Source organism: Lachancea thermotolerans, assembly GCF_000142805.1.
Source record: "Lachancea thermotolerans CBS 6340 chromosome G complete sequence".
Taxonomy (NCBI): domain Eukaryota; kingdom Fungi; phylum Ascomycota; class Saccharomycetes; order Saccharomycetales; family Saccharomycetaceae; genus Lachancea; species Lachancea thermotolerans.
In genome coordinates, this window is record NC_013083.1 from 38,596 (window position 1) to 66,533 (window position 27,938).

The following is a 27,938-nucleotide window of genomic DNA, read 5'->3' on the forward strand; positions in this document are numbered from 1 at the left end:
TCAAGTATTTCATTAGTGGAAAGGTTCGCATTCTAGAGGGAACTCACAATTGATGATTTGCCACCCTTTTTCCTGAATACACAAAGGCCCACACCGCAACTTGAATACTACGAGAAGACATGAATCACGATCCACTACAGTGGGGAAGGCCCTCAGATGAACACTATGGTACATATAACAAGAGCATTGCCTCTGCATCCCCATATCCAAGCATGCACACGCAACAACCCATCGTGACCGGTACTTCTGTCATATCAATGAAGTATAAGGACGGCGTTATCATTGCCGCGGACAGATTGGGTTCTTATGGGTCACTTCTGCGTTTTAGTGATGTAGAAAGGCTTTTCCCTGTGGGGAGAAACACCGTGGTTGGTATTTCTGGCGATATTTCGGACATGCAACATTTAGAGAACTTGCTGGATGAAATGCAGACAGAAAACAATTACGACAATGAATACGCAGAGGACGAAGAAGCTTTGAAACCTAGCTACGTTTTCGAGTACCTAGCCAATGTCATGTACAACCGCAGATCAAAAATGAACCCACTCTGGAACGCTTTGATAGTTGCAGGTTTGGAAGATGGTAAACCGTTTTTGAAGTACGTTAATTTACTCGGTGTAACATACTCGGCCCCCTCGCTTGCAACAGGGTTCGGCGCACACCTTGCTTTGCCCTTGCTGAGGAAGATCGTGGATTCTGAATCTGATGTGAAAAAAACCAGTGCTGAAGACGCTGAAAAGTCTATAAAAGAAGCAATGAAAGTCCTTTTTTACCGAGACGCTCGCTCTTCGAGGAATTATTCTATTGCAATTGTTGACAGCAAAAAGGGTTTGGTACTAAACAAAGATGCAGTTGTTGAGGACATGGTATGGGGATTTGCCAAAGACATTAAAGGCTATGGCACGCAAAATGTGTAGGTAAAGTTTTTTAGCAGGCTTCAAGAGTCGTCACCTGTATTTTATAAACTGATGCTAAGCAACGACTGCCGTGTCAAACGGAACTTCAAGCTGTTATGCTCGAGGGGGACAAATCATGACATTTGTGCCCAAGAAACCAAACCCCAGAGTTCAAAGGCCACAGCAGCCCATTCGATGCAGTGCCTGAACACCTTAGTAACCCCATTTTCACCTGCGCTGTGCGCACTAAGTAAAACTCAAAGGAAAACGTATATACAACCGGGATGCGTCGCCGTCCTTACATATTATATACTATAGAGCAGGAAGGAAACTTGGAAGTACTTGAAGCGGACAAGCGAAGCGCTTCAAAAAAAGCGTTTTTTTGTCAAACCAGGGGTTTCTCGAATAGTAAGAAGATATCATGCTTGGTACAAATTAGAAATCTAAAGTTGGAATTGATACTTAAACGGAACTTTACTTCATCCATCTTACGATTCCCAGCAGTGCATTTTCTGTAAAAGGGTTAATGTTATTCGCTTGTCTTAAGAAGTATCCACTGTTGAGCTACATGGGCTTTCCAATCTGCGCGCGATTGAATAGGACTGTTCCTTTGCGAACCCCGAGTTAGGCTGTTCAATTGGTGATACGACATCAACTACCGGAGTTGTGACCAGATCTGAATACTCCATCGTCAACAACGATTCGCATTGTATCGTTCTAGCATTTTGAGATTTCTTAGTACATCTGTTTACCAATTGCGGAGACCTACAGGGAATAAAGAGAAGGGTATGTCAGCTTTCGAGATTAATATACTTGGTGCTTCTGGTGGTCCACTAGATGGAGGTAATCAGGGAATATTGCTATCGAAAGCTGGGAGTGATGCCTTAAAGAAGTATATCTGCATTGACGCAGGGTCCGGGCTTCGACAGATAACATCAATGCTGATAAAAAACGCCAAAATGAAAAATGCACGTCAAGAGTTTCTCTGTCAAGATGATATGACAGAAAGTCTGTTCGAGAACCTGGAGGAGCCTGTGGGCTGCTTTGTGGATAAAAGCAGTAGTATAATGCGGGGACTTGGGCCCAGCGCGACCCCACAAGATGGAGAATCGGTCATGACGTTGGCACTGCGGATATTCAACAAAGTTGAAGAGTGCTACATTACTCATCCTCACTTAGACCATGTGGCAGCACTTGCTATCAACACCCCAGCATGCAACTCAAACGGCAAATCGATATGGGGCCTCCGTCCTACCGTAGAAGCTTTAAAAAAACACATTTTTAATGATGTGATATGGCCCAATCTACTGGAAGAACCCAGAATGAAGCTAAGGGTTAACTCACTGGATGAAGCTCAGCGCCACAGAGTCTCGTGTATACCTAACTGGTTCATAACCCCGTTAAGGTTGATGCACGGAGTAACAGTTCACGGAAGCAACCCTTGCCCCAGTACTGCATATCTGGTTGAAGACGATACTACCAAAGATGCAATCTTGGTTTTTGGGGACTTAGAATCTGACCTTATATCTCGTAGAAGATTCGTTTCCAATATTTGGAGGCATTTGTCGAAGACTGTAGCCTTCGAAAAATTAAAGGCTATCGTGATCGAATGTTCTTGTCCAAACGCAACGAAAGATGAACATCTTTTTGGGCACCTTTCTCCAAAATACTTAGTTCACGAGTTGAAATCGCTAAGCAAGGTGTATGGCCGACCGCTTGACGGGCTTCACGTTATCATAGTACATGTCAAAATGGCCTCTGGAGGAAGGGACCCTCGTCTTGTAATTTTGGATGAAGTCAGGCAGCTTGCTGCTGCCGAAGGTTTGGGCAAAATAGTCATCTCAATTGCAATTGAGGGATACACATTTGTAGTTTAGTAAAAATAATAGTAGTAATAAAACCTGCTGGTTCATGGAGTCATATACATAGGAGTTAAGGCAGCTAAAATTTAACTCAACGAGCACCACCTGCATTGATAACATCGATCTCTGGGTCCTCGAGAGGCCGCACTCTAAATCTCTTAGGCAAATCCAAAACCGATGCGACTTCGTTTTCATGTAGCGCCCTATCCGTAAACGTAAGACGGCGTTTGTCAGTTTCACTGACACCCTTTTTCGGAGTATTCTTAACCTTGTAAGAGACAACTTCAAATGGTTTTAGCTTGCTGAGGTATTCTGCAGCGGGTAAACACTGCGAGGACCCGGGTGCAATACCATCCAACGCACAGGCGTGGGCTCCAGCACCACCAGTGTGCTGAACTACCGGGTGTCTCGCACCCACAAATTTGATCATAGGGGTGTAGCTCTTGGCAAGCCTGACTACTGTTTGGCGCATTTCTTCAGGGTTTGCAGTGGCAGGGTTTTGTCGCGGGGATGGAGGAGTTCTAAGTCTTCCGAGGTATTTGAAAACCGAATTCCGCAAGTTATCGAGCAGTCTCACTTTGGGTTGAGATGGGACCTGGACCTAGCACGATTATCGGTTCTGCTAAATGCCGTATCAGTAACTCAAACTTTGTTTAATTGCATTTCTTACCCTTTAACCAAGATCAATTAATATTTTATCGGAACCGAGATTTGTACGTGACAGAACCAGAACTAAAGTCCAAAATACCCATATAGCGAGGAAAGCCTTCGTGCTACTTCGACAAAGGCGAATAAATGGATAGGAAGGAAGGTCAAAATACTCATGTGGGGTCGCCTACAAGTCTTTTGAGTTATGTTAAGATATATTCAAGAGAGAGCTGAATCTTAAACAAACCTAAAGTCATTTAATATGTTTTGCTTTGTACAATCGGTGAGAAGAAGAGGACGGAAGCATGTCAACCTCTAACTTGGCACTCACGTCTGAGCCGTCCCAAGCTTCGGGAGCTCGAGTGTTTCTCACAGATTATGGGCCTCTGCACACCGAATTTGATTTTTGGATAGCCCTCGTCGAACATCACTATGTACTAGGGAGCTTCATCTTTAATGCTCTCTTCCGGCACAACTTAACAGGAAACTACAGGGCTCCAGCTTGAGAGCCGTAAAAGCCATCGAGCTTCGAAGACCATGTACGATCAGCTGGTGACGAGTCAGAAGAAGAGATCTGTCAGTTCTGCTGCTTCGTCATCGAAAGAGTCGAAGCGTCACTGGTCTGATCCTAAAACTCTCGCCGCATATATACAACTTTTCGTCAATACGGTTATTATATCTGGCCTCTTGTACCTGTGTGTACGCTTCTTACGGCTAGTGAATCGCGATGTTGAATGCAAGTTCAGAAACAAAGTCGCGCTAGCCGCCAAGGCTGCACTTGAGTGCCGAGCCAATTACGAGACCAATCGTTGCGAACCAGAAGAACGAGCGCCTGCTCTCGAGGCCCAATGTGCCGAGTGGGCACACTGCATGAGTCGCAGTCAGGAGCTTTGGGATTTGCAGCACTCGGCTGTTCTTTGGGCTGAAACTCTAGCAGAGATCATTAATGGATTTTTCAAACCCATTAGCATCAAATCTCTAATCATACTATTGACGTTCACTTTTGGCGTTATCATTGTTTCCAACATTGCGTTTGGTTCCTACAGGGTCCATTACTACGGAGCTCTTAATAGTCCACAAAATTCAGACCTTTCCTCGAGAGGTCCGCGACCATTGTAATGTTATTAGAGGCGCCACACAACGCTGTCATTTTGTTATCTTTGTTGTATTTTGAAAAAGATAGTTGTTAATGAGTAACTCTAATCAAAACGCAAGCATAAAAGAGAGGAGCCGAGTCTCAAAACGGGTCTTCCGCAGATAATTTCACAGTGTTAAGACATGGTTGCTGACATCCCCACAGTCGAATTGAAAGGTTCAGGCGACAAGCTTCCAGTGATAGGGTTTGGCTCGGGAACCAAGTGGAGAATCGCGAAAGCAGAGGGCGAGAAGAAGGACCAGTTCATCCAAGAACTGGCCGACCAAGTTTCAAATGCTATTAAAGCGGGCTTCAATCACATTGATGCCGCGGAAGCTTACAAAACTCACCCAGAGGTGGGCGCGGGTATAGCAAACTCTGGTGTTCCCAGGGAGAAGCTTTGGGTCACAGATAAGTACACACCATGGTCTTGGACTTGGAGAAAAGGAAAAGGGCCCTTGGAGTCTTTGGAGCTGTCGCTTGGAAAAATGCAGATGCAGTACGTGGATCTTTATCTTGTACACGTCCCTTTTATCAATCCCGAGACAGCAGGTATCGATTTGAAAGAGGCATGGAGGCAAATGGAAGAGATTTACGATCGTGGGTGGGCCAAAAACATTGGGGTCTCAAATTTCGATGTCGAGAGCCTTGAATATATCCGCACTATCGGGAAATATCAACCTGTTGTAAATCAGATAGAATTCAGCGCATACATGCAGCAACAATCACCAGGAATAATCTCATACTGCAAGAAGCATGGGATAGCTATCGAAGGATATTCTCCACTTGTTCCATTGACGAAGGGAAAACCTGGTCCCTTAGATGACATCCTTCCTTTGATGGCGAAGAAATACGGAAAATCAGAGCTTCAAATTCTTTTAAGATGGGTTGTACAGAATGGTGTTATTGCGATAACAACATCTGCGCAACAGAAGAGAATTGATGAATCTCTTGACATTTTCGACTTCGAGTTGTCCAGCGAGGACTTCACTTCCATTACCGAAGTTGGTAAAACCAAAATCTTCCGAAACTTCATGACTGACCTGTATGGCAAATATGATAGTATACTCTACAAAGACCTATAGTATATTAGGTACAGAATTCTCTTAAAGAGACTTGTTTAAACTTTTCCTCCATTCTCTAAACTCCGAAGTCAAAATGCCTTCTCCATTCACTAGCTGGTCGTATTCAGTATCACTTTTTTCAATCTCGACAAGTTTGAGGTGATTGTTCTCAAAGGTCAATCTGTAAGCTCTTATGTGTTCAGCTGACTCTTCTCGAGGAATACTAGACAGCAGCCACTCTGTGAGTGCACCGTACCACCTAACGGCATCCATACACGCGTTTGTCAACTGAGGGTTGTTGTTCTTAAGTAAAAGGGGAACTTCTTGGGTGGAATACTCTTCAACACTTCGTAAAATGAAATTCTCGTCTCTAAACCCATAAATGACCCGGTTAATTCCAACTAGAAAACATTGTAGCCATGTTTTGAACATTTTTCTTTCAAAAGCGCGCGCTTCTGCAAAAGTTGATACGCCCTTAGTGCACTTTAACTCCGCGTAGTGTTTGAGGTTGTCAGAAGAATCTTCAGTGAAATCAAATACGCAATCCACTTCTGCTCCAAGGACTAGCTTACAGTGTCCAACACCGGACCTCACAACCGTAATGTACTGATCACCATTGCAACATATCCTCTTATGCCTTTTCTCCAAACTGTTTCTCGTGACCTGTGGGAGCGGTTTCGATATGGTTGAAAGAGTCTCAAATTTATAGCCACTGTAGTATGAGCGGTATTCCATCGAACTTGTATTAGCTGGAGGTGGATGTGCTTGATTTGGCTCTCGAATGAAAAGCTGTCCATTAAAAGATAAGACCCGCAGATCGACGCGATTATATTTTGGACTATCGAATGCTGCTGATATCAACTTCCTCATGATTCCCCTGAAAGTTATGATATCAGCTGGAACTTTCTTGTTTTTACGTTCTTCATAGGCCTGTATTGTTTTTAAAAGTCCGCTAAGCGTACATGCATCAACATCGGGGTTCCCAAAGCACTCTTTGAACTTTTTAATCCCGCTACAAAGGTCCAAATTCCTCTCAAGCTCTGTGTCTGGGAGATAGTAGTAACTGAGTTTGGAGCTATCATTCACAAGAAATTGCCCCTCTTGTGTTTTGGAGTAAAAGCCAAGCTCTTTAGGCTGCTTCAAGCTACTAGCCGCGCTTCTTTTCTGCACAAACAAATCTGCAGACAGGCCCATTATAGCTGCCGACGTTTCGCAACAGAAATTCCTGAGGATATTAAAAAAGCTCGAATGTGAAACTATTGAAATCGGAAAGCTTGATAATTTTGAAACTGGAGCTTCAGGAAAGGGAGTATGTGATTCGCCGCTCTTCTTCGCCGGTCAAACGAGCTCACGAGTGGTGGTGACTTGTTTGGCGTATGAAAAGAGCTCTTGACGAAGTTCAATTTGAAAAAAAAAAATTTGATATCTAGTCATAACTCGCCAACAGAAGGGGCAAACATAATTGACCACATAAAAAGAATGGCCAAGCTCATCATTGCCAGTAAGGCGCCTGTTGTGGCTTATTCTGAATTGATTGCTGCCCGCCTTGTTAACAGTGCAAAAACAGATGCTATCGAAATTGAGTTTGTTGAAGACAAAAAAAGCTCTCCTGCTACCTTTGAGGACAGCTGCGATGATGTCCTAAAGAGAATTGTCCAGACTTATCCTGAGGTTTTTAAGCACGGTTTTGAGAACTGTGACGAGTGGGCCAAACTAGCGTCGGAAGAGCTGACAGTCAAGAACTTCCAAAAGCTTTCCGTATCGCTCGCCAAATTAGATGCCTGTTTAAACTTTAGAACCTTCATCCTAGGAGGCACTACCTTTTCTGCGGCAGACATTGCGTGCTGGGGGTCACTTAGATCAAACGGTATGGTCGGGTCAATCATTAAGAACAAGGTCTATGTCAATGTTTCTCGTTGGTACACGCTTTTGGAGCAGATCCCAGAGTTTGGGTCTGCTCACGAGTTCCTTGTCAAGACCTTGCAAGAGTTGAAGAAGGCTTCCACTTCGAACAAGAAGAAAGAGACTCACAAAGCGAACTTCGAGATTGACTTGCAGGACGCTAAAGTCGGAGAAGTGGTTACACGTTTCCCACCAGAACCATCTGGATACTTGCATATTGGCCATGCTAAAGCTGCTATTTTAAACCAGTACTTTGCTCAAGAGTATAAGGGTAAACTCATCATTAGATTCGATGACACAAACCCTTCAAAAGAGAAAGAAGAGTTTCAGGACTCTATCTTGGAAGATTTGGAGCTTTTAGGAATCAAGGGTGATAGAGTCACTTATTCTTCTGATTACTTTCAAGAAATGTATGACTTGTGTGTCAAGATGATCGAAGAAGGAAATGCATACTGTGACGACACTCCAACGGACAAGATGAGGGAGGAGCGTATGGATGGTCTAGCTTCTGCCAGAAGAGATCGCAGCGTTGAAGAAAATTTGAGGATCTTCACTCAAGAAATGAAGAATGGCACTGAAGAGGGATTGAAAAACTGTGTTCGTGCTAAAATTGACTACAAAGCTCTTAATAAGACACTGAGAGACCCTGTCATCTATAGATGTAACCTCACTCCACACCACAGAACTGGCTCTACTTGGAAAATTTACCCAACTTACGACTTTTGCGTCCCCATTGTTGATGCATTAGAAGGAGTCACTCACGCATTGCGTACTATTGAATACAGAGATAGAAATGCTCAATACCAATGGATGCTTGACGCTCTTCATCTAAGAAAGGTTCATATCTGGGATTTTGCTCGTGTTAACTTTGTTAGAACCCTCCTCTCTAAGAGAAAATTGCAATGGATGGTTGACAAGGACCTAGTCTCCAACTGGGATGACCCAAGGTTCCCCACTGTGAGGGGTGTTAGAAGAAGAGGTATGACTGTCGAAGGTTTGAGAAACTTTGTGCTGTCTCAAGGGCCCTCCAGAAATGTCATTAACTTGGAATGGAACCTAATTTGGGCATTTAACAAAAAGGTTATTGATCCTGTTGCTCCTAGACATACCGCGATCGTTAAGCCTGTTAAGTTCCATGTTGAAGGCGCTCCTCAAACGCCTGATGTTCAAATCAAACTGAAGCACAAGAAAAACCCAGCGGTTGGAGAGAAGAAGGTTATCTACTATGCTGACATTCTGATTGACCAGGATGATGCTGACGCCGTAACCGAAGGGGAAGAGCTCACTCTGATGGACTGGGGTAACGCAATTGTCACTAAGAAGAATGCCGATGGATCTTTGACCGGTAAGTTGCACCTTGAGGGTGACTTCAAAAAGACAAAATTGAAGCTGACCTGGTTGGCTGACACTGACGACAAGGTTGATGTCGATTTGGTTGACTTCGACCACCTTATCACCAAGGACAAGCTTGAGGAAGGAGAAGACTTCGCGGACTACTTGACTCCTCAAACCGAATTCCACGTTTCAGCTGTTGCGGATTTGAATGTCAAGGACATGAAGAAGGGCGACATCATCCAGTTTGAAAGGAAGGGTTACTACAGACTCGACTCTTTCGCGACAGCTGACAAACCATATGTCTTCTTCGCCATCCCAGATGGCAAATCCGTCAACAAATACGGTGCTAAAAAATAACTTTAGTGTTAACTTGTTAGCTTTTGTATTGCAATAATATACATTTGTATAGACGAATCACAGAATTATTCTACTCACTGTTTTTGAGCTGCCTTATGATAAAAGACCTGACAATTATTTCGCAAATTGATACTAAAACGCTCACAAAAATGACTGCAATAAACCACCAGGTGATTCTTGCCATATTTCGTTCGGCTACAGAATCAACGCAGATATCAAAAAACTCAAGGAAAACTTTGCACCGGTCATTCAAAACTTGCACTCTCTGATCAATTTCCAAATATTCACGCATTGCCAAATATAGTGGGTGAAGGCTTGGCTCAAAAGACCAAAAGAACTCCGGGGTATCTAGAACGCTTGAAGAGAGGTTTACATCAACTCTCAGCTTAAAAAGCTTACCGGATTTCTTGAGCAGCTGTTCTCTTTTTAGGCCTAACGTCCCATATAAAGCAAGTCTCTTAGGCAGCTTGGACACGGTGCCCAAAATAGGAGATATTCTGGATTCAAACCTTGACAATTTGGTAGATTGGGCGATTGAGTGTGATAGAGTCAATTTTATAATGTGATCACCGGAGCGGAGAGTCACTATATCATTGAAAATACGAGGCCTTTCAACATTCATATCGTACTCAAAATGAAATTGCTCAGTTTCAATGTCTTGCTCGTCTAACGGCCTAATGATCATATTGTCGTGCTCTGCAAACGCAATATCGCCAAGTATATTCTTTTCTTGGATTTCTGTAAAATTCCAAAAAACTACTACACCGTAACTGAAAATGAAGATCTCTGCATGTTGCTGCTTACTGGATCCATAATTTTCGAGTGACTGACTCTCCATATACGGATTTTGAGATCTATTGCCCACAGCGCTTATGTTCTTGCTTTGGTCCGTATCCCGCCCCTCTTCGGCGAAAAACTGAGGTTCACTGGGATCAAAAGAAGCAGTATTATTGCTCGAGTTATTTGGGAGATGATCCGGTGTCGGCAGCGAATCATTTCTTTCATTGTCCTTCCCTGCAGTGTCACTAAGCTCAAAGTTGTTGTTCATGTCTTCGACTGTTTCAACCCCCGAGTAGTATTCATAATGGTGGTCTCTCTGTTCACTCTTGTCAATGAGCCGATCTATGAGTGTTTTACCACCAATGGTCTTTTTTGAAACGTTGGATTTTATCCTAAAGCCATCCTTGCCAGGGAGCAGCGGCAGGCAATAGGGAACATATAGACATTCATCATAGAGCCGCGGCGAGACATCATGAGTGTATCTCAAGAAGTCAGAAGTTGAGCTCATCTCAAAACCCTCCGCAACATTGTAAGCTGTAATCCGCGACATTTCTTCGTCGTAGTTCTCTTGGCCGTCAGGGTCATGTCTATTATATTTGAGCGGCCGTCGTCTTTCCATCTGAAGAGCATTATTTTTACGATCCGAGTCCTCCGGAATCAGCACTAGCTTTTTTGAAGTTTTAGAAGTTCTTGGAGGGAGAGGGTTTATCAACTTAGTATACTGTCCGGGTGAACTATGGTGAGCAAATGGGGCCATTTCATGAGATGATATCGAAAGTCGTTCTTCCCGCCTACCAGAGGGCACATCAGAGACGTCTGAGAGGATGTTATCGATTGAGATATCGCTGAATTTACCTTGTTGTCGTAGCTTAGCCCTGCTTCGACGCATGGGGCCTAGGTCGGAACCGCTTGCAGAATTTCCTCGCATGCTTCCTCTGCTAGAAGCAGAAAACCCTTGATATGTGTCAGATTTCTCTCTCGCTGCTCTGCCGCCACGAAGACCTGCTGCATGGCCAGCAAATGGCGCACCAATCCGCTTCTTACTAGACCGCGCATCAGTCACTAAAATCGAAGGAGACCTCCGAGACATGGAGGTTCTCCTGCCAGGTCCTTCCTGGAATCCCAAGGAGCTTTGCATGCCCGCAATATATCAGTTCTATCGTTATTGAGTTCGACTTACAGCTTGAAGATCGACGAAACCCGTCAGCTTGAGGGAGCTCACCACAAACGAGGGTCTAATTTTTCAAAATCAATTTGTTATTTCCTTCATGATTCTGGAAGCTCTTGACTTTAAGATGGATGCGTGAATAATTAAGCAGATCTTTAACTTCTTTAATGTCTGATATCGATGAGGATCTATTAGCACTGGCTGGTGCCAGTAGTGGCGAAGAAGAAGAAGAGGATGTCCAAATAGGCTCATCAAAAAAAAGGTCGCGGTCGGATCATCAATCGTCGAGTAAAAGGAGAATTGTTGACGAGGACGAGGAGCAAGATGACGACGAAGAAGAGGGAGAAGAGGACGACTATAACCCCGAAGCAGCCTCCTACGATATGGATAGTGAAGAAGACGAGGACGAAGAACCAAATCCTTTTCCCTTGGAGGGCAAATATAAAAACGAGGAGGATCGGAGCTACTTGGAGTCTCTTCCTGAAATGGAGCGCGAAACAATGCTTTTCGAAAGATCACAAACAATGCAAAAGTACCAAGAAAGGCGTGTTTTGAAAGAAAGAGCCAAAAACATTAGAGATCAGCAACAAAAGCGACAGCTGCAGCAAGAAGGAAAGAAGACGCGGTCTTCTACCAGGTCTACACGTACTACAGGACACAGCGATCTAAAGGAATCAAGGCTTTCTGAACTTAAAAAGCAGAGAGCTAAGAAAAAAGGCACCTACGAATATAGCGAAGAAGAAGAGGAAGAAGGCCAAAATGAAGAGGACGAGTATGGGTATCAGGACCAGGAAGATGAAAGCGAAGACGATTATGAGCCCATGTACAAAAAAGGTAAAACAGAAGATGAGGAGGAGCTTAAGTGGGCAGAAGATGAAGATCTTGACCGAGAGCCCGAGCTTGGAGATTTCAACAGAATAAAGATTGGGCGCTCGTTTGTTGCGAAGTTTTGCTTTTACCCCGAGTTTAATGATATGATCAAGGGATGCTATGGGAGAGTCAACGTTGGTGTTGACAAGCGGAGCGGCCAGACCTTATATCGTATGGTCAAAATTGAAAAAGTGTTTTTACAAAAGCCATACAATATGGGCAAGTTTTTCACTAACCAATACTTTGGTGTCACTCAAGGAAAAAATCGAAAAGTGTTTCAGATGAACTTTTTCAGCGATGGTGCTATAACACAACCTGAGTTTGAAAGATATTTGAGGTCTCTTGAAACCTCAGAGATAAACAAGCCCTCACTTTATATTATAAACAACAAATCGAACGAGATCAACAGTTTTGTGTCTCAACCGGTGACATCCAAGTTAACAGACGAGCTGGTTCGTAATAGGATGATCTTTAACAAGAAATTGTCGGGAACCAATGCTGTTCTCGAAAAAACAATACTCAAAGATAAGTTACAGTACGCTAAGGAAAGCGGGAGTGAGCGCGATGTTGCAAAGTATTCATCTCAGTTGAGAAACCTCGAAAAACGTCTTTCCTCCTATGAAAAGCATCATGAAAATGACCAAGCCGGATCTAAAAAGCTTGGCGCATTAACTTCAAAAAATAGAAGAGTCAACCTTGATAAAGGTAAAAACGTCGAGGTCACCAAGAAAGAAGACACGCCTTTTGATGCTAAGACTGATCCATTTAGCAGACTCAAAACCAGGACAAAGATATATTACCAGGAAATCCAAAGAGAAGAGAACGAAAAGGCCAAAGAGCTGGCTAGACAAGAGCAACTTCAAAAAGACGACCTGAACCTAGTAGAGAAAGAACGCAAGCTTTTGTTGGCTAAATTTAAAAACTTGGGCGGGCTGGAGGACATTATTAGCAACATGGACTTCCAGGTAAGCTTAGATGTGTAATACGCCAGCTTCTACCAACATCGCGCAAGTCCGTGATTTTGTTTAAACTTGATATGGCTACCTCTGATCTTTGTAATTTTGTAATTCTAGTATAGTTTTTTTCACTTCTTTGTTGACAATGCTACTAATCACGTATCCTCGACGCTGCAACATCAATGGAAGTCAATGAAGAAGTTGCCGATAAGATAGCAGAGTTGGCTTCCGAGTACTATAGGAAGCTAAAACCCTCGGCAAAGCCTACTGTTCGGTCAAATGGTACCAAAGAATGGAATGTCTTAGCTTGCGTGGTGGCCATTAATCGTGCAAATGAAGACTTAAGATTGGTGTCTTTAGCAACCGGAGTCAAGGCAGCTCCCAACGAGGACTTAAAAAGAAGCAACGGAAGGATTCTTCATGACTGTCATGCAGAAATTTTGGCACTCCGCGGCTTCAATGCTGTGCTTTTGAAGCAGATACAGCTTTTGAAAGATTCACAGTCGCACCCAGTCCCCGATTTGGTTTCATCGTCCAGCGACAATTCGGGCATCTACAGACTTAACGAAGAATGGTCATTTGCGCTATATATATCCAGAGCTCCCTGCGGAGACGCAAGCATGGGGCTGCTGTATGATGAAGGTTGCATTTCGTTTACGGACGATGACCGTTGCCAGTATGTTGATGACAACAATAAAACTATTATACGGGGGAGATTCAATTATGCAAAAAAAGGCTACGTGAGAACTAAGCCTGGCCGGAAGGACTCTAAAGTAACTTTATCAAAGTCTTGCACCGATAAACTTTGCTCGAAACAAGTTTTATCCATTTTGAACTCGTTAACCTGGGACCTACTCGAGGCTCCGGTGTTCCTTGAATACATAGTTATTCCACAATTGCCCCGCGTGGCTGAAGCGGATTTTGAACGCGCATTTGACACCAGAATAAAAGATTCCGTTCCGATGGAAAAAGTGCAAATACTCTCGTGCTCACAACGCTTTGATGATGACAAGACTTACGAAAATCAGCCGCCTTCACTGATGAGTAGTATTCTGCTCAACATTATTGAGGGCCAGGTAACACAACAGCAGTCAATATTAAATGGCGTGAAGTGTGGAGCGTTTGTTAAGCCGCCCAATCCTCTAAAGAAAAACTGCGAGACGGTAGTAAGTCGAGCATCACAGTGGAGCTTGTTTAAACAGATAAAAGGGGGCGTCGACTCTCAAACTTACCGAGAGTTCAAAAGTCAGCAAACCGACAGAAACGCTCTAAAAGAAAGGATACGTCTAGCTCTTTCCAAAGACGGGTGGGTGGGCACAGAATCAGATGATTGTGGTTAACTTTGTATGTCCGGTATATATATGTCTCAGGCCTTTACGAATGTAGGACTCAATCATCATCGGGGCCATCGTCTATAACTTCAGCATCTTCTTCGTTTACGGCGCCCTGGTTCTCTGCCGCCAACTCGGCTCCTTGCAACAAGTCAATCAGGTCATCGAGTTCGTCACCATGTACTAAATCTATGGGCTTTTGGCCAGCTTGATTTACAATTCGGGGATCAGCTCCAACTTCAATAAGGTTTCTCGCAATGAAAGTTCCATGCTCTGGTTCCTCAATCGCATACCTTACTGCACAATGAAGCGGAGTGTCTCCTTCGACTTTGTTCTTGGAGTCAATCTCGATTCCACCTTCTTGGTCGAGGATTACATCTAGCACATCCCATGACCCATACATGCAACACAAATGCAAACCTGAGTTGCCCATTGGATCGTGAGCTGTATTGATCAGATCTGCAATTTGTGCTTCATTATTTCCCAGTTCTTGAAAAACTGTTTCGAGCAGGTCAACGTTGTTTCGCCTCGACGCGTCTAATAGCTGTTCTCGTAACGAGGCTCCGTCACTCATTTTACTTCTTTAACTGATATGTTCAGCACAATTTCTCAATCTTGTTAGTTGAAATAGGGTTTTCCCTTACCTGTAATTTTCCCTCATGATGTGCAAAAAGTTCAAACTTCCGTGATGATTTGCAACTCAGAAAGAACTTTAGCCAAGATGAAGGAAAAGCTCAAAGAAGCTATAGTTGGTGCGCAGTCTACTAATGGCCAAGTAAGAGAAAATTCTGAGAATGCTTTATGGAGCCTGTGCTCGGAAAATCCCAGTGCAACCTGTACATCTCTAATGCAGCTAGCTTGCGGTATTGAAAATGCGGTAGAAGACCGAATCTTTAGCCTGTTGTCCTTAAGGAAACTAATCACTATGTATTGGAGTGCAGGGTTTGAATCTTATAGAGGTCCGCCGGGTATTGGAGACGAAGGGAAACGAATGATTAGAGAATCATTATTGAATTTGGGCCTCGACGACAGCCAGGATACGAGACTGAAAAACTGCTCTTCTTATTGCATTGTCCAAATTGCCGCAGTTGATTTTCCTGATGAGTGGCCTACCCTTGTCGATTCAATCTTTGACGCGATACTGCAGCGCCAATCTCTTAGTGCCCTATATGTGCTCAATGAAATTTTTGATGATGTAGTATCAGAGGAGATGTTTTTCCATCGCGGTATTGGATGGCAGACGATACAGCTCATTTTCAGGATTTTGAGCAACTCAGATAGTTCCACACAGGCCAAAACAGCTTCTGCTAAACTCTATCAAGCGTGTCTTTTACAATTACAATCCCCGATGGCAACTTCAACGCAGGACTACAAATACGCGCTCTCTAACCATATCCAAGAATCAGTTCTCTTACTCATAAAGGTATTAAAAGAACATCACATCGCCAAAGGGATCAACACAAGTGCTCTCAATCTCCAACAAGTTTTACTAAGCTGTCTTAATACCATCAAAACTGGGTTTTCAAAGAAGCTTTTTACTATAGAATCGGCACAGGAACTCATAGAATTTTTGTTCGAGAATTTCAGGAAAATCGCAGAACTTTGTATCGATGTAACGATTGACCCTGATATGAAGCTTGCTGCTAACGAAGTTGGGATCCAGATGGTTTCCCTTTTTGCGACTTTAATGGATACTTTGACAGAGAATCAAAATTGGAACTTTATAGTGGAGAGCTTTGTGATTGCTGGAATGATAAGCGACGAGGACGCAGAGTGCTGGGATAATGACTTTAATGTTTTCGCGAGCAAGGAAACCGGCCTCTCAACATCTTTCACTGTCAGAGACGAATGTGAACAGTTTATGCAGGGACTCTCTGGCTTCGCATATAATTCAGTTTTCAATGCCCTCACTTCAGCCCTAATCTACAACGAATCCCCCAATTGGAAGGTTCAGGAGTCGATACTGTTTTTTATCCAGGCTCTCTGCGGAAATGAAGATGATGAAGTCTCTTTTAATTTTGAGAAAACTCAATCTTTGCTTAACACACTGCGACAGATACTGGAGCTGGAAGACTCGCATATACTCGTCAAGACAAGGAGTTTGATTGCCTTGCCAAAGGTTATAGAAAGGTTTATGGAGACTTTGGAAAGCGTCAAAGCACTAGTGAAGGATTCTTTATTTCACTCTTTTTCATTGGCTCGTCAGACACCTAGTTATACAGTCAAGATAGGCTGCTTAATATCTTTTACTTACTACGCAAGTTTTGCGGAATTGGATTCGGTCTTGGGTCCTGGATTTTATGGGGAAGCCCAGAGATCTGTGTCCGCCATTATTCAAGAACTCCTGGAGGAAGCTGAAGAAGATACACCCAGCATTTTGTTAGAGGCCTTAGCGCCCACTCTATCTTCAAACCACAAAACTACAGAAACAATCTCGTTTTATCAGCTGGCGTTACAACTGATACTTAAAATTTCCTCCAAACATCCTTCCAACATTCAAGTTGGTTTAGAAGCTCAAGATTGTTTGTCTAATCTTCTCAAGAGTACTAGCACGGAGGAATATGTCACATACTCAAAGACTTGCATTCCGTTATTCGCAAATGTTCTCAACGGTATGATAGAGAACAAGTTTGCTTATGCCCCGATAGTTTGCCTTTCCCTAGAAATGCTTACAGTCTTTATAAAAAGAAAACCAAGGGATGGCTGCTTGCCCAGCGATATCACATCATATGTCTTCAATCCTTTATCTGACATTCTTATCAACTCCTCTGATGATGAGATAATGCAGCTTACATCTGATGCCCTAGTGTATCTTATAAGCAATTCTGAGCCACACCAACTTTTTCCTCACCTTAACGTGGTTCTATGCGACCTGGAAAAACTTCTTTCGGCTGAAACTTCTGACTCAGGTGCAATACATGTTGGAAACCTTGTTGTTGTCGTATTAGAAAAGTTTTCAAAGCAGCTTCAGGAAATCTATCCCAGAATACTTGAAGCTGCCACCAAAAAATTTCTTGGCGCGCATAATGTGTTTACAACAGAAAACTTGGCTAATGTGTTTTGCTATCTGGTGTCCCTCAACCCTGCTGAAGTAATAAATTTCTTATCTTCTTTCTCGATTGATCAACAAGAACAAAGTGTACTTTGCCCCGTGCTGTCCAAGTGGCTAGAGTCATTTGAAGTTCTTCGAGGTGAAAAACGTATAAAAGAAAATATTATGGCTCTCTCGAAGCTATTTTTCCAAGCCGACAGCAGAATTGATAAAATTTACGTGAATGGAGATCCTATTCCATACTCTGGGGATATGATTATAACAAGATCGATGGCAAAAAGCATGCCTGAGAAATACACGAGGATTACAGCATACCAAAAGATTGTTAAGCTGTTTGTTGCCGAACTTGACTTTCAAACGTCTCAAACAGACCTTGAAAAGTACATACCTATGAGCGCTAAAAAGACTGAATGCTCCACAATAGCAAACGCTGAAGCTGGTCAAGAAGAGAGTGACTGGGAGGATGTTGATGATGTTCTAGAATACGAGCAGCTTCAACACTTTGTAGACCAGGATACTTTTTCCAGTGACCGAGACGAAGAGGATGTTATCCCTGGAATTAAAAACGTTCAACAAAGCACTCGCGAACTTTTAATTAGCTTCTTCAAAGAAGCTGCCTCTCAGAATATAAATGACTTCAAGACAATCTATGATAATTTGTCTGAAAATGAGAAAAGGATTTTATCAGAGAATCTTGTTTGACCCCAGAAGCTATTGTACACACAAAGTGGCAGTAGAATCAATTCAAGTTCAGAAGTCCTTTTCTAAAAAAAAGGCATCCCATGTTTGTCGCGCTGCTTCTGTTATTCATACATATCACTTTCGTTTACGAAACCATAAATATTTTTCCTCTAAAAGTGGCATTGTACTGACAGTATATCCTGACAAACACGGTAGACAATGCCAGAATTCCAGCACTTGCTTCCCGCAAGCGGTTTGTGGAGACAAGATGTCACCAATTGGCTCCAAGAAGATGTTCCAGCATTCGACTTTGGCGGATTCGTGGTAGGCTCAGATGCTAAGATGGCAACACTGTTATGCAAACAAGCGGGTGTTTTAAGTGGAGTGCCTTTCGCACAAGAAGTTTTTGACCAGTGTCAATTGAACGTGGAGTGGCTGTACAAAGAAGGTGACTTCCTTGATCCAGCATCCACAGCTAATGGGAAACTCGCGGTTGCCAAAGTATCAGGAGAGGCAAGAAACATTTTACTTGCAGAAAGAACGGCTCTGAATTTGTTGAGCAGATGCTCAGGAATTGCCACCGCTTCGAGGGAGCTAGTTAGTACTGCAAGAAAAACTGGGTATCAGGGAATAATAGCAGGTACAAGGAAGACAACACCTGGTCTGCGTAGACTTGAGAAGTATTCAATGTTGGTGGGGGGTTGTGACACCCACAGATACGACCTATCTTCAATGGTGATGCTGAAGGACAACCATATTTGGTCTACAGGTTCCATCACGAATGCGGTGAAGAATGCAAGATCTGTGTGTGGTTTTGCGGTTAAAATCGAGGTTGAGTGCCAATCTGAGGAGGAAGCTGATGAAGCCATTGAAGCAGGCGCAGATGTGATCATGCTGGACAATTTCAGCGGGAATTCACTCAAATCGGCAGCTCAGAGCCTAAAGCAGAAATGGGATGGCAAAAAGCAGTTCATGCTTGAATGTAGCGGAGGCTTGAAGCTGAGTAACATCTCTGAATTCTTATGCCATGATATTGATATATACAGCACGAGCAGTATACATCAAGGCACAGGTGTGATCGACTTCTCTTTGAAGATCAATGTCTGAGAATAGCAGTTTGTGATGAGAAAGATATTTCCCGCAAATGCAAATGCCTTGATGTTTTTAGAGACGCGTATATAAGAGTAGCTCAATGGCAGCGAGACAGCTTCTATTGACTTCCGGCCCATACAAGACAGGGGTACTTACGATTCACACAAATCAAAAAGTTATAACGAAACTCATGTTTCCAACGCATCTATGAAGTACTGAAAGGCTGATTGGTTAGGACATGGATACTGATAGAGGTCCAGCATCTTTCTCAACTAAAAACGAATCGTTATCTAAAATGGAATACCCAAGAGCAGAATCTTCTCCAAGGCGTGAATAAAAGGAGCATTAGCATGATGAAAAATTTTAAAGCTAATGAAGGATCTTTCGAAGACCAACATGGGGTATATCTTTAGAATTTGAGTTAAATATCTACAAAAATAGTGGCCTCCTCTCTTTTTAGGGTTTTTACAGAGTGCTTTCGGTCAAAGTATGCAATAATTTCCATGTTCGCTTAAGAAGGGTTCCTCTCATCCTTTAACAGAAAGCTTACTTTTCAACACGTATTACCTTAGCAAACAGTAGTACATAGCGGTCTTGATAGCCTGCTCCTTAGTTACTACTCACAAAATGCTTTATTGTGCACGTCTTTAAGCTTTCGCAGCTCATGAAAAAACAGCTCTCGATGTAACGTGAAGATCACCATCTTTGTGCACAGCATTTCGAGAACCAAAACAAGCTAATTATGTTAGATAGGTGGCAGGGACTTGTTCCCGATGCTGAAGGCAGGTCTTTTCCAGTGAAGCCCAACCAATACCTTGTATTAGACGATAAGCAAGAAGACTTCGATTCTAATGGCGTCACGTACATCGGGAGACCTAGTGAAGAGTACGATGATGAAGTCGCCACAGAAGCATACTTGGAAAGGTACACACAAGGCTTGGAACTTATGAGTTCCCAGGGCCATATAGACATCACGAACCTAGCATACTGGAAAGCATCATCTCAGAAAGATGGTAATCCTGTTTCTCAAGCTTTAGACGACAATCCAACCACTTTTTGGCAAAGCGATGGGCTGCAACCCCACAAAATCGAAATTAGTTTTAGCAAGCGTGTCGACATAGTACAGTTTGCACTTTTTTTATCTTTGGTTGTGGATGAGTCCTACACCCCACAGATTATAAAAATTTATGCAGGGCACAGCGCATCTGATGCCACGTTGTACAAGACATTAGAAGTCCGTAATGTCAACTGCTGGGTAGCTCTAACTTTTGAAGATAATAGGCCCGAAGACAACTTGCTCAAGTGCCAGTATATCCGAATGATTATTCCAGTAAATCATGAAAATGGAAAGGATACCCACTTGCGAGGCGCTAGAATATACGCACTTTCATTGAAGCCACCTGTCGATAATTCTGGTGTATTGGATAGCTTCCCAATGGGTACGCTCCTATCAGGCTTCAGTGTTCGCTAAGCGCCCTTCACTGTCGTATATCGCAACAGTGTTTGGCATGTGCCCCTCTAGCACCTTAAAAATTTTAAACAAAGTGATCAAAAGACTGCTATCACTTAATTGCAGACTAACTTCAATAAATAAGGAAGGATTTCTGAAACACGGATGGCAGAACTGGAGTCAATTGCACAGCTTCTAGATCAGTCACTTGAGGCTTCTACTGCGAAAAGCGCGGAAGCTAACCTTAAGGCAGTAGAGAACCAACCGGGGTTTGTTTTGACGCTTATGCATGTTGTGGCATCGCGCAACCTTCCAGCTGCCACACGGTTGGCGGGTTCTCTATTCTTCAAAAACTTCGTCAAAAGAAAGTGGATAGATGAAAATGGGGCCTATTTGATTCCGGAAGACGATGTTGTGGCTGTTAAGAGAGAAATTGTCCCGCTCATGATTGCGCTACCGGGCAACCTCCAGGTACAAATTGGAGAAGCTATTTCGGTGATTGCAGACTCAGATTTTCCTCATAGATGGCCCGACTTGCTTGACGAGTTGATAGCGAGGTTGTCAACCGACGACTTCGTCACCAACCGAGGAGTGCTGACGGTGGCCCACTCGATATTTAAAAGATGGCGTCCGCTCTTCAGATCCGATGACTTGTTTTTGGAGATCAAAATGGTTCTTGACAAGTTTGCTGCTCCATTTATGAGTTTACTTCAAAATGTGGACGAACACATTTCTAATAGCGATAATGATCCTGCGAAACTAACCTTGCTTTTCGATGTTCTTTTGATCTTAGTAAAGCTGTATTACGACCTGAACTGTCAGGATATCCCCGAGTTCTTTGAGGACAACGTACAGATAGGAATGGGCATAATGCACAAGTACCTGGCTTACCAGAATCTGGCCCTGGAGGATGCTGATGAAGAAGATCAGCCCAGCATAGTGACTAGAACAAAATCTTGTATTCAAGAATTAGTTCAGCTTTACACTACTAGATATGACGATGTTTTTGGCCCCATGGTTAACGAATTTATACAAACCACCTGGGGTTTGCTAACTACGGTTTCCTTGCAGCCCAAGAACGATGTGCTAATTTCAAAATCATTTAATTTCATGACCGCTGTTACAAAGATACCAAAGTATTTCGAGGTTTTCAACAGCGAGGCTGCTTTGAACAACATCACGGTACAAATTATACTGCCTAATATTACATTGCGCGAGTCTGATGAAGAACTTTTCGAAGATGATCCTATAGAGTACATTAGAAGAGATTTGGAAGGATCTGACTCCGATACCAGGCGGAGGGGATGTACGGACTTCTTGAAAGAACTCAAAGAAAAAAACGAAAGTCTTGTTATTCCAATTGTTCTCGCGCACATCAAAGCTTTCTTTGCGGAATATGCGGCAGACCCCTCTGCTAATTGGAAATGCAAGGACTTATGCATCTACCTCTTTTCTACATTAGCAATACGCGGTACTATCGGTAATCCTGGCGTTTCGTCAACGAGCAATCTCTTGGATGTGGTTGATTTTTTCACAAAGGAGATCACGCCAGATTTAATGGGCCCTGCCGCACACCCTATCCTGAAAGTCGACGCAATCAAATATATTTACACGTTTCGCAACCAATTGAACAAAAGCCAACTCATTGAAATTCTGCCGGTTTTAGCGAACCTCTTACAGGCCGATGAATTCGTGGTTTATACTTACGCTGCAATTACTATCGAGCGCATTCTCTCCATTAGAGAATCAAATTCATCATCAGACTTTATTTTCAAAAAGGCAGATTTAGCAGGAAGTTCCCATGTTTTACTACAAAACTTGTTCAATTTAATATTCAAACAAGGAAACTCGCCTGAAAAACTGGCGGAAAATGAGTTCCTCATGAAAACTGTCTACCGTGTTCTTTTGACCTCAGAAGAACTGACAGCACCTTTCGCTCATGAAATTGCTAAGCAGCTTCTCCACATTATCTCAATTATCTCGAAAAACCCTTCAAACCCCAGGTTCTCTCATTATTGCTTTGAATCGCTCGGTGTTGTGGTAAAATTCAACAAGCAATCTATGAGTGAATTTATGGAGATGATGATGCCTCAGTTTTTGGAGATTCTGTCGGAAGATGTCCAAGAGTTTACGCCCTATAGCATTCAGATTATTGCATATTGTATCGAGCAACTGCCAGCCGCAAGTTCACTGCCTCCTTCAGTTTCCCAATTGTGTCAGCCAATTCTCTCTCCAGCGGTCTGGGAACTTAAAGGAAACATTCCCGCCCTCACCAGGCTTCTCAAAGACATTTTGCGCGTAGATCCAACCGCATATCCTGATTTAGTCCCAGTCTTGGGGGTCTTCCAGCGCCTTATAGCTTCTAAAACCTACGACGAAAATGGCTTTGAGCTTTTGGAATATATTGTGACTTACTTGCCCTTAGATTCCATCGTTCCGTATGTGAAGCAAATTGCAGTGCTTCTTTTGCAGCGGTTACAAAACTCCAGGACCGAAAAGTACGTTAAAAAGTTTGTTGTGTTTCTGAGTATTGTTGCTTACAAGCGTGGATCTGATTTTGTGGTGGATTTTATCGACGGGGTTCAGGTTGGGCTTTTCCGCCAAATTTGGTCCAATTTTGTTATTAACACTCTTCCAACTATGGGTAACCTTTTGGACCGCAAGATTGCAATCATTGGTATTCTAGCAGTTTTGACTACTGGTACAAAATTTTCTGCCAACTACTCGGATCTTTTAGCTCCATCATTGGAAGTTCTAGTTGAGACAGCCACGTCTGATAGCATTGTCAACTTGAACAGCGACTACGTTGACCTTGAGAATTTAGAAGAAATAACAACCTTCGGGTCCAGCTTTAGTAGGCTGACATCCATATCTGAAAAGAGTTTTGACCCTCTTCCCGAGGTCGATCTCACTTCAGGCGTGCGCAGCTACGTGAGGGAAGCGCTTGCAGCTTTCAATGATAAAACCAACAATGGGCTCGCAAGTTTGGCACCACAGCTTTCAGAGAGCGCCAAGAGTGCATTGCATAACCTGGGTTTCAACTAAAGCCGATCTCGAGCCCATTCACGAATTCAATTTAGAATATATTGTTGTTAGCCGACCCAAGAATTTGAATATAAAATTTAACTATCTTCTGCATATATCAGTGTGTCCTATTGTCGTACTACTTCGCTCATGTGCTTCCCGGATGAACGCTTGGCGGTTTGTGACTTCGGTTCTTCAGTTGTTTCCTCTTCAACGTTTTTTGAGCTTTGATCTGCAGGGTCCTGCTGTTTTATGTCGAGGTTCAATTGTAGCTCCTTATGTTGTTTGAGCTCTGCAATTTCAGCTGCAGTTAAAAACCTTCCACCTTGTCCTCTGGGCCTTCGCATGGCGTGTTTGTGCCGCGACTCGTGTAAATATGGCTTGCGTTCCCTTGAGATTTTCAGATTCTCTTCAAGCTTAGCTCTAGCATACCTCCTTTTCAAGATTCGGTAATATTGCTTAGCATTGACGTAAAAAGGCTGCTCAGTGGGTTCCGATAAAGATCCAATTGTCGATCCTGCGACTTGTTCAATCTCTGATTCTGCTTGCGATACGATGGAACCGTCTCCACCCTGCTGTTGTGAGCCATCTCTGGCGCCAATTTTCGAATCTACAGGATATTTCGGTTGCTCAACCGGTTTGATTGATACACCCGAGACCTCAGTCTCCGGGAACTGTACTTCCAAGCTTGCATGATGATCAACCGAAGTGCTCAAGTCTTCCTCATTTAAAGCAGTAGGATCAACATGGCTCTCTGTCTGGCTTTCGTTTCTCGATGCGTTTGTCTGCGGCTGATCGTACAGGTACATATTTGTAGGGCTTTGCTCATCTTCATACGGTACTTCCACGTTCTGCCTCCCCAGAGAACTTCCAATAATATTTGGATTCAGCTCTTCTTTTCCGTTAACATCGCGCCTCTGGCAGGGTTGAGCGTCTGACTCTAAAGGTGGAAATTCTTTCGTAGCATCCATGTCCAAAATGACGCTAGCTTTGATTGCCGCGGTGTCACACTTCTCGCCAGCGCTGTGGTTTCCTCTGGCGTTGTCCATTGTCATTCTCTTCTCTAATTGGACAACTCAGATTTTTGAAGATTTCGTTGAAAAAGATGGAACACCTCATATATACAATGTCAATAGTATCTAGGGAGAAATTCCGTGGTATAGGGTTCATATCAACGATAGAAAGCATTAAACTCATCTCAGATGCTGGTGTAAAAAACTGTCAGCGAGGTGAGCCTATTGACCGCACTGAAACTGCTTTTTCCAGGCCCCGCTAATGAGTTTAGGAAAATCAGATGCGTTAAAACAGCAGTTAAGAGAGCTGAGTTTCCTACTCGCAAAAAATCGCTTGCAAGAACGACAAGATACCTCCTCGATCAATTCTATTAAAAGTTTTCTGTCCACGGAGGTATCGTCTACTGAAAGCTCTCGAGCAAATGATGCAGTGATTCTCAGTGAAGGTGTCGACTGCGGGAAGAGGCCCCTCTCCCAAACACTGGAGCTTTCAATCGACTTTCAACAGAGGAAACACCACAAGCCATCTTACAGAGAATTGGAACTTGAAATTCACGACTTTCCTGTAATAGAAACTGTAGCAGGTGACTTGTATGAATCAGAGGGACAGCTCCATACTCAGGCCGTAAATTCCCTTTCCTATCTTGATTCCGAGGTAGAGTGGTCAGAAAATGCAAGACCAGCTCGGTCAGAGGGCATGGAAACAGGCCAGGTGTTAGCTGAAAACATAAGTGAAGTTGTTGACCGTCAAGATAATTCCTATAAAAACACATCAACCTCGATATCCAATCTGGAAGATAGCAACATAACTAAGAGTGAACAAACAGTCACAAAATCCAATGACACAAGCTCTACCCTACTTCAAGCAAAGCCACTAGAAATCAAAACACTTAAAAGCATTATCAAGCCATTATTAGATAAGGCTGAATTTGAAATGTCCCACGACTCATGGGATTCGCTAAGGAGTTTTTCCGGCTCACTAACCGACGTTGTAGGAAAAATGTTTAAAGATAGTTCCGCAAGCAAAACCAAGCGACTCAATCGGAGATTTTTTATTTCATTATTTCAAGAATGTAGAGTGCTGTCTCAGGGTTCTGACATCAATGACATTTTTTGCGTGTGCTCCGAATCCCTTTGCGCTGAAGAGCTTAGTGAGCTTGAGATTGCGCTTTTCAAGTGAATTATATATTTACAAGTAATACTACCCATACGTTCTCTTTTGTGTAATCCTTAAAATTGCAATCACGGTTCTTGACATTCCATCCGTGTTTCGGCTGATAGATCATTCTGTTTAAACCTGACAAGCTTATAAAGCTCAAAAAGTGATGCTGGAGTTATTCCCTGAATCCGCCTTGCTTGCCCGATAGTTGACGGCTGCACAAGGTTGAGGATGGTTTTACATTCTGAACTCAAAGAAGGTAGGATGGAGTAGTCAAAGTTTGGGGGCAACAGCATCCCTTCGTCTGCCTGAAAAGCTTTTATGAATTGATTTTGTTTTTTGATGAACGGTGCGTATTTTCCTTCAACATCAATTTTGAGTAAGACATGCTTAGGTATTTGAGATGGGTCTATGCCAAGTTCCGGAAATTTGTCACCCAAGGTATTTAAGTCAATGCCATTGAACCTAAGCATTTCCCACGCACTTCTGTTTTTTGCTCCATCTGCAACTGGAACACCTAAGCTTCCATTCCATCTCTTTGCACTGAGTTCGAAGTTCAACAGCTTCGTTACGATTTCAGAGTATAAGGCCTTTTGATTGATATATGATGCATATCGATTGTCACTTACTACTCCCGCTGCATGGCCCAGAGGAGTTAACCTAAAATCCGCGTTATCAGCCCTTACACTGATGCGAAACTCTGAACGAGAAGTAAACATTCTGTAAGGCTCTTCGACACCTTTTGTTATTAGGTCGTCGATCAAGACTCCCAAATAAGCGTCGGACCGCAAAATTTCAAGTGGGGGCTTCCCTTGGTGAGCCAACCCCGCATTAATCCCCGCGAATATGCCTTGAGCACAGGCTTCCTCGTAGCCAGTTGTACCATTAATTTGCCCTGCCAAATACAAGCCCTTTACAGGTTTCGCCTCTAAACTCTTAGCTAAAGATCTTGGGTCAATATAGTCATACTCGACCCCGTAAGCTGGTTGTAAAATTTCAACTTGCTCAAGCCCCGGGATCATTCGCATGAATTTGAGCTGTACATTTTCTGGCATGGAATTTGATATCCCATTTGGGTAAACTACATGAGAGTCCAAACCTTCAGGTTCCAGCCATATCCTATGGGAACTTTTGTCCGCAAACCTGATTATTTTTGCCTCGATTGATGGGCAGTAACGAGGGCCTTTAATGGTTTCTCTGATATGCGGAGCCTGATGCAGATTCGATCTAAGATATTCATGAACCTCGGGCGTTGTGTGCGTACCATAACATAGCACTTGGTCTTTGATAGCAACATCTTCATTCATAAAACTCATAGGATTGGGGGGAGTGTCGCCATATTGCTTCTCTAAACTTTCAAAATTTATTGTTCTGCCATCGAGACGGGCTGGAGTGCCTGTTTTCAGCCGGCCAAGTTTGAATCCCGCCTCGTCCAGGGTTTTGCTCAAGCCATAAGAGGCACCTTCTCCTATCCGGCCTGCTGGAATCGACTTTGCGCCTATGTGGATCTCTGCACTCAGAAAAGTGCCTGTAGTAATAACAACTTTTGAAGCTTTAAGGAGTGTGCCGTCTTCCAGAATCACACCAACGACCGTGCTGTGTTTTTGGTGTGAATCCTTTCCCTCTCCAGCAACTTGCCTGTCAATAACTAAGTCTTGAACCTTTCCTTGATAAAGAGTCAAATTTGCGTAACTTTTCAGCACCTTCTGCATTTCTCGTAAGTATATTTCCCTATCGATTTGTGCTCGGGGCCCCCAAACCGCAGCCCCTCGACTCCTGTTTAGCATTTTGAATTGAATACCAGCCAAATCTGTTACCTTCGGGGCCACGCCATCAAGGGCATCGACTTCCCGAAGCAAAGTGCCTTTTCCCACACCGCCCATAGATGGGTTGCAAGAGCACGTTCCTATTTTATCCAAAAACGGCGTCACTAGAACTGTTGGGGCTCCTGAGCGGGCTGCACCAGCCGCTGCTTCGCAGCCAGCATGTCCACCACCAACCACGACCACGCCTGAATCTGGTAATTTGTCTAGAGCGCTTCGCAGCTCAATATTTAAACATATACTTCGCTGCGCAAGCTTGAAAATAGAGCCCAAAGTTCGCTTGTTTGTGTTAAGGGACGCGGAGAGCATTTTCTTCCGCTACCAGACGAGGAACTCAAAG

General features: G+C 43.3%; 18 protein-coding genes across 18 annotated transcripts; 12 read left to right on the forward strand and 6 right to left on the reverse strand.

Moving 5' to 3' along the window:
- Positions 1–119: 119 nt before the first annotated feature.
- Positions 120–917, forward strand: PRE4 (proteasome core particle subunit beta 7; the record flags this gene model as incomplete). The annotated part of the gene is made up of 1 exon (XM_002555017.1): positions 120–917. The coding sequence occupies one exon, from the start codon at positions 120–122 to the stop codon at positions 915–917; it is 798 nt and encodes a 265-aa protein (XP_002555063.1).
- Positions 918–1,684: 767 nt separating this feature from the next.
- On the forward strand, positions 1,685–2,773 carry PDE1 (3',5'-cyclic-nucleotide phosphodiesterase PDE1; the record flags this gene model as incomplete). Its single annotated transcript, XM_002555018.1, has 1 exon — positions 1,685–2,773. One exon carries the CDS (start codon positions 1,685–1,687, stop codon positions 2,771–2,773), a length of 1,089 nt encoding a protein of 362 aa, XP_002555064.1.
- Positions 2,774–2,849: 76 nt separating this feature from the next.
- On the reverse strand, positions 2,850–3,230 carry KGD4 (alpha-ketoglutarate dehydrogenase subunit KGD4; the record flags this gene model as incomplete). Its single annotated transcript, XM_002555019.1, has 1 exon — positions 2,850–3,230. The coding sequence occupies one exon, from the start codon at positions 3,228–3,230 to the stop codon at positions 2,850–2,852; it is 381 nt and encodes a 126-aa protein (XP_002555065.1).
- Positions 3,231–3,943: 713 nt separating this feature from the next.
- BRR6 (Brr6p) lies at positions 3,944–4,525 on the forward strand (the record flags this gene model as incomplete). The annotated part of the gene is made up of 1 exon (XM_002555020.1): positions 3,944–4,525. One exon carries the CDS (start codon positions 3,944–3,946, stop codon positions 4,523–4,525), a length of 582 nt encoding a protein of 193 aa, XP_002555066.1.
- Positions 4,526–4,684: 159 nt separating this feature from the next.
- On the forward strand, positions 4,685–5,626 carry KLTH0G00638g (aldo-keto reductase superfamily protein; the record flags this gene model as incomplete). Its single annotated transcript, XM_002555021.1, has 1 exon — positions 4,685–5,626. One exon carries the CDS (start codon positions 4,685–4,687, stop codon positions 5,624–5,626), a length of 942 nt encoding a protein of 313 aa, XP_002555067.1.
- A 21-nt stretch (positions 5,627–5,647) lies between these two features.
- RAI1 (decapping nuclease) lies at positions 5,648–6,799 on the reverse strand (the record flags this gene model as incomplete). Its single annotated transcript, XM_002555022.1, has 1 exon — positions 5,648–6,799. The coding sequence occupies one exon, from the start codon at positions 6,797–6,799 to the stop codon at positions 5,648–5,650; it is 1,152 nt and encodes a 383-aa protein (XP_002555068.1).
- Positions 6,800–7,084: 285 nt separating this feature from the next.
- On the forward strand, positions 7,085–9,199 carry GUS1 (glutamate--tRNA ligase GUS1; the record flags this gene model as incomplete). The annotated part of the gene is made up of 1 exon (XM_002555023.1): positions 7,085–9,199. One exon carries the CDS (start codon positions 7,085–7,087, stop codon positions 9,197–9,199), a length of 2,115 nt encoding a protein of 704 aa, XP_002555069.1.
- Positions 9,200–9,269: 70 nt separating this feature from the next.
- On the reverse strand, positions 9,270–11,117 carry RMD8 (Rmd8p; the record flags this gene model as incomplete). Its single annotated transcript, XM_002555024.1, has 1 exon — positions 9,270–11,117. One exon carries the CDS (start codon positions 11,115–11,117, stop codon positions 9,270–9,272), a length of 1,848 nt encoding a protein of 615 aa, XP_002555070.1.
- Positions 11,118–11,314: 197 nt separating this feature from the next.
- RTF1 (RNA polymerase-associated protein) lies at positions 11,315–13,000 on the forward strand (the record flags this gene model as incomplete). The annotated part of the gene is made up of 1 exon (XM_002555025.1): positions 11,315–13,000. The coding sequence occupies one exon, from the start codon at positions 11,315–11,317 to the stop codon at positions 12,998–13,000; it is 1,686 nt and encodes a 561-aa protein (XP_002555071.1).
- Positions 13,001–13,155: 155 nt separating this feature from the next.
- Positions 13,156–14,313, forward strand: TAD1 (tRNA-specific adenosine deaminase; the record flags this gene model as incomplete). The annotated part of the gene is made up of 1 exon (XM_002555026.1): positions 13,156–14,313. The coding sequence occupies one exon, from the start codon at positions 13,156–13,158 to the stop codon at positions 14,311–14,313; it is 1,158 nt and encodes a 385-aa protein (XP_002555072.1).
- Positions 14,314–14,362: 49 nt separating this feature from the next.
- On the reverse strand, positions 14,363–14,878 carry ANK1 (ankyrin repeat-containing protein ANK1; the record flags this gene model as incomplete). Its single annotated transcript, XM_002555027.1, has 1 exon — positions 14,363–14,878. One exon carries the CDS (start codon positions 14,876–14,878, stop codon positions 14,363–14,365), a length of 516 nt encoding a protein of 171 aa, XP_002555073.1.
- Positions 14,879–14,992: 114 nt separating this feature from the next.
- Positions 14,993–18,058, forward strand: KAP114 (karyopherin KAP114; the record flags this gene model as incomplete). The annotated part of the gene is made up of 1 exon (XM_002555028.1): positions 14,993–18,058. The coding sequence occupies one exon, from the start codon at positions 14,993–14,995 to the stop codon at positions 18,056–18,058; it is 3,066 nt and encodes a 1,021-aa protein (XP_002555074.1).
- A 198-nt stretch (positions 18,059–18,256) lies between these two features.
- Positions 18,257–19,144, forward strand: BNA6 (nicotinate-nucleotide diphosphorylase (carboxylating); the record flags this gene model as incomplete). The annotated part of the gene is made up of 1 exon (XM_002555029.1): positions 18,257–19,144. The coding sequence occupies one exon, from the start codon at positions 18,257–18,259 to the stop codon at positions 19,142–19,144; it is 888 nt and encodes a 295-aa protein (XP_002555075.1).
- Positions 19,145–19,871: 727 nt separating this feature from the next.
- Positions 19,872–20,600, forward strand: DOC1 (anaphase promoting complex subunit DOC1; the record flags this gene model as incomplete). The annotated part of the gene is made up of 1 exon (XM_002555030.1): positions 19,872–20,600. One exon carries the CDS (start codon positions 19,872–19,874, stop codon positions 20,598–20,600), a length of 729 nt encoding a protein of 242 aa, XP_002555076.1.
- Positions 20,601–20,744: 144 nt separating this feature from the next.
- CSE1 (importin-alpha export receptor) lies at positions 20,745–23,624 on the forward strand (the record flags this gene model as incomplete). Its single annotated transcript, XM_002555031.1, has 1 exon — positions 20,745–23,624. The coding sequence occupies one exon, from the start codon at positions 20,745–20,747 to the stop codon at positions 23,622–23,624; it is 2,880 nt and encodes a 959-aa protein (XP_002555077.1).
- Positions 23,625–23,731: 107 nt separating this feature from the next.
- HAP2 (transcription activator HAP2) lies at positions 23,732–24,658 on the reverse strand (the record flags this gene model as incomplete). The annotated part of the gene is made up of 1 exon (XM_002555032.1): positions 23,732–24,658. One exon carries the CDS (start codon positions 24,656–24,658, stop codon positions 23,732–23,734), a length of 927 nt encoding a protein of 308 aa, XP_002555078.1.
- A 220-nt stretch (positions 24,659–24,878) lies between these two features.
- Positions 24,879–25,796, forward strand: KLTH0G00902g (KLTH0G00902p; the record flags this gene model as incomplete). The annotated part of the gene is made up of 1 exon (XM_002555033.1): positions 24,879–25,796. One exon carries the CDS (start codon positions 24,879–24,881, stop codon positions 25,794–25,796), a length of 918 nt encoding a protein of 305 aa, XP_002555079.1.
- A 62-nt stretch (positions 25,797–25,858) lies between these two features.
- MTO1 (tRNA modification protein MTO1) lies at positions 25,859–27,907 on the reverse strand (the record flags this gene model as incomplete). Its single annotated transcript, XM_002555034.1, has 1 exon — positions 25,859–27,907. The coding sequence occupies one exon, from the start codon at positions 27,905–27,907 to the stop codon at positions 25,859–25,861; it is 2,049 nt and encodes a 682-aa protein (XP_002555080.1).
- Positions 27,908–27,938: the final 31 nt, after the last annotated feature.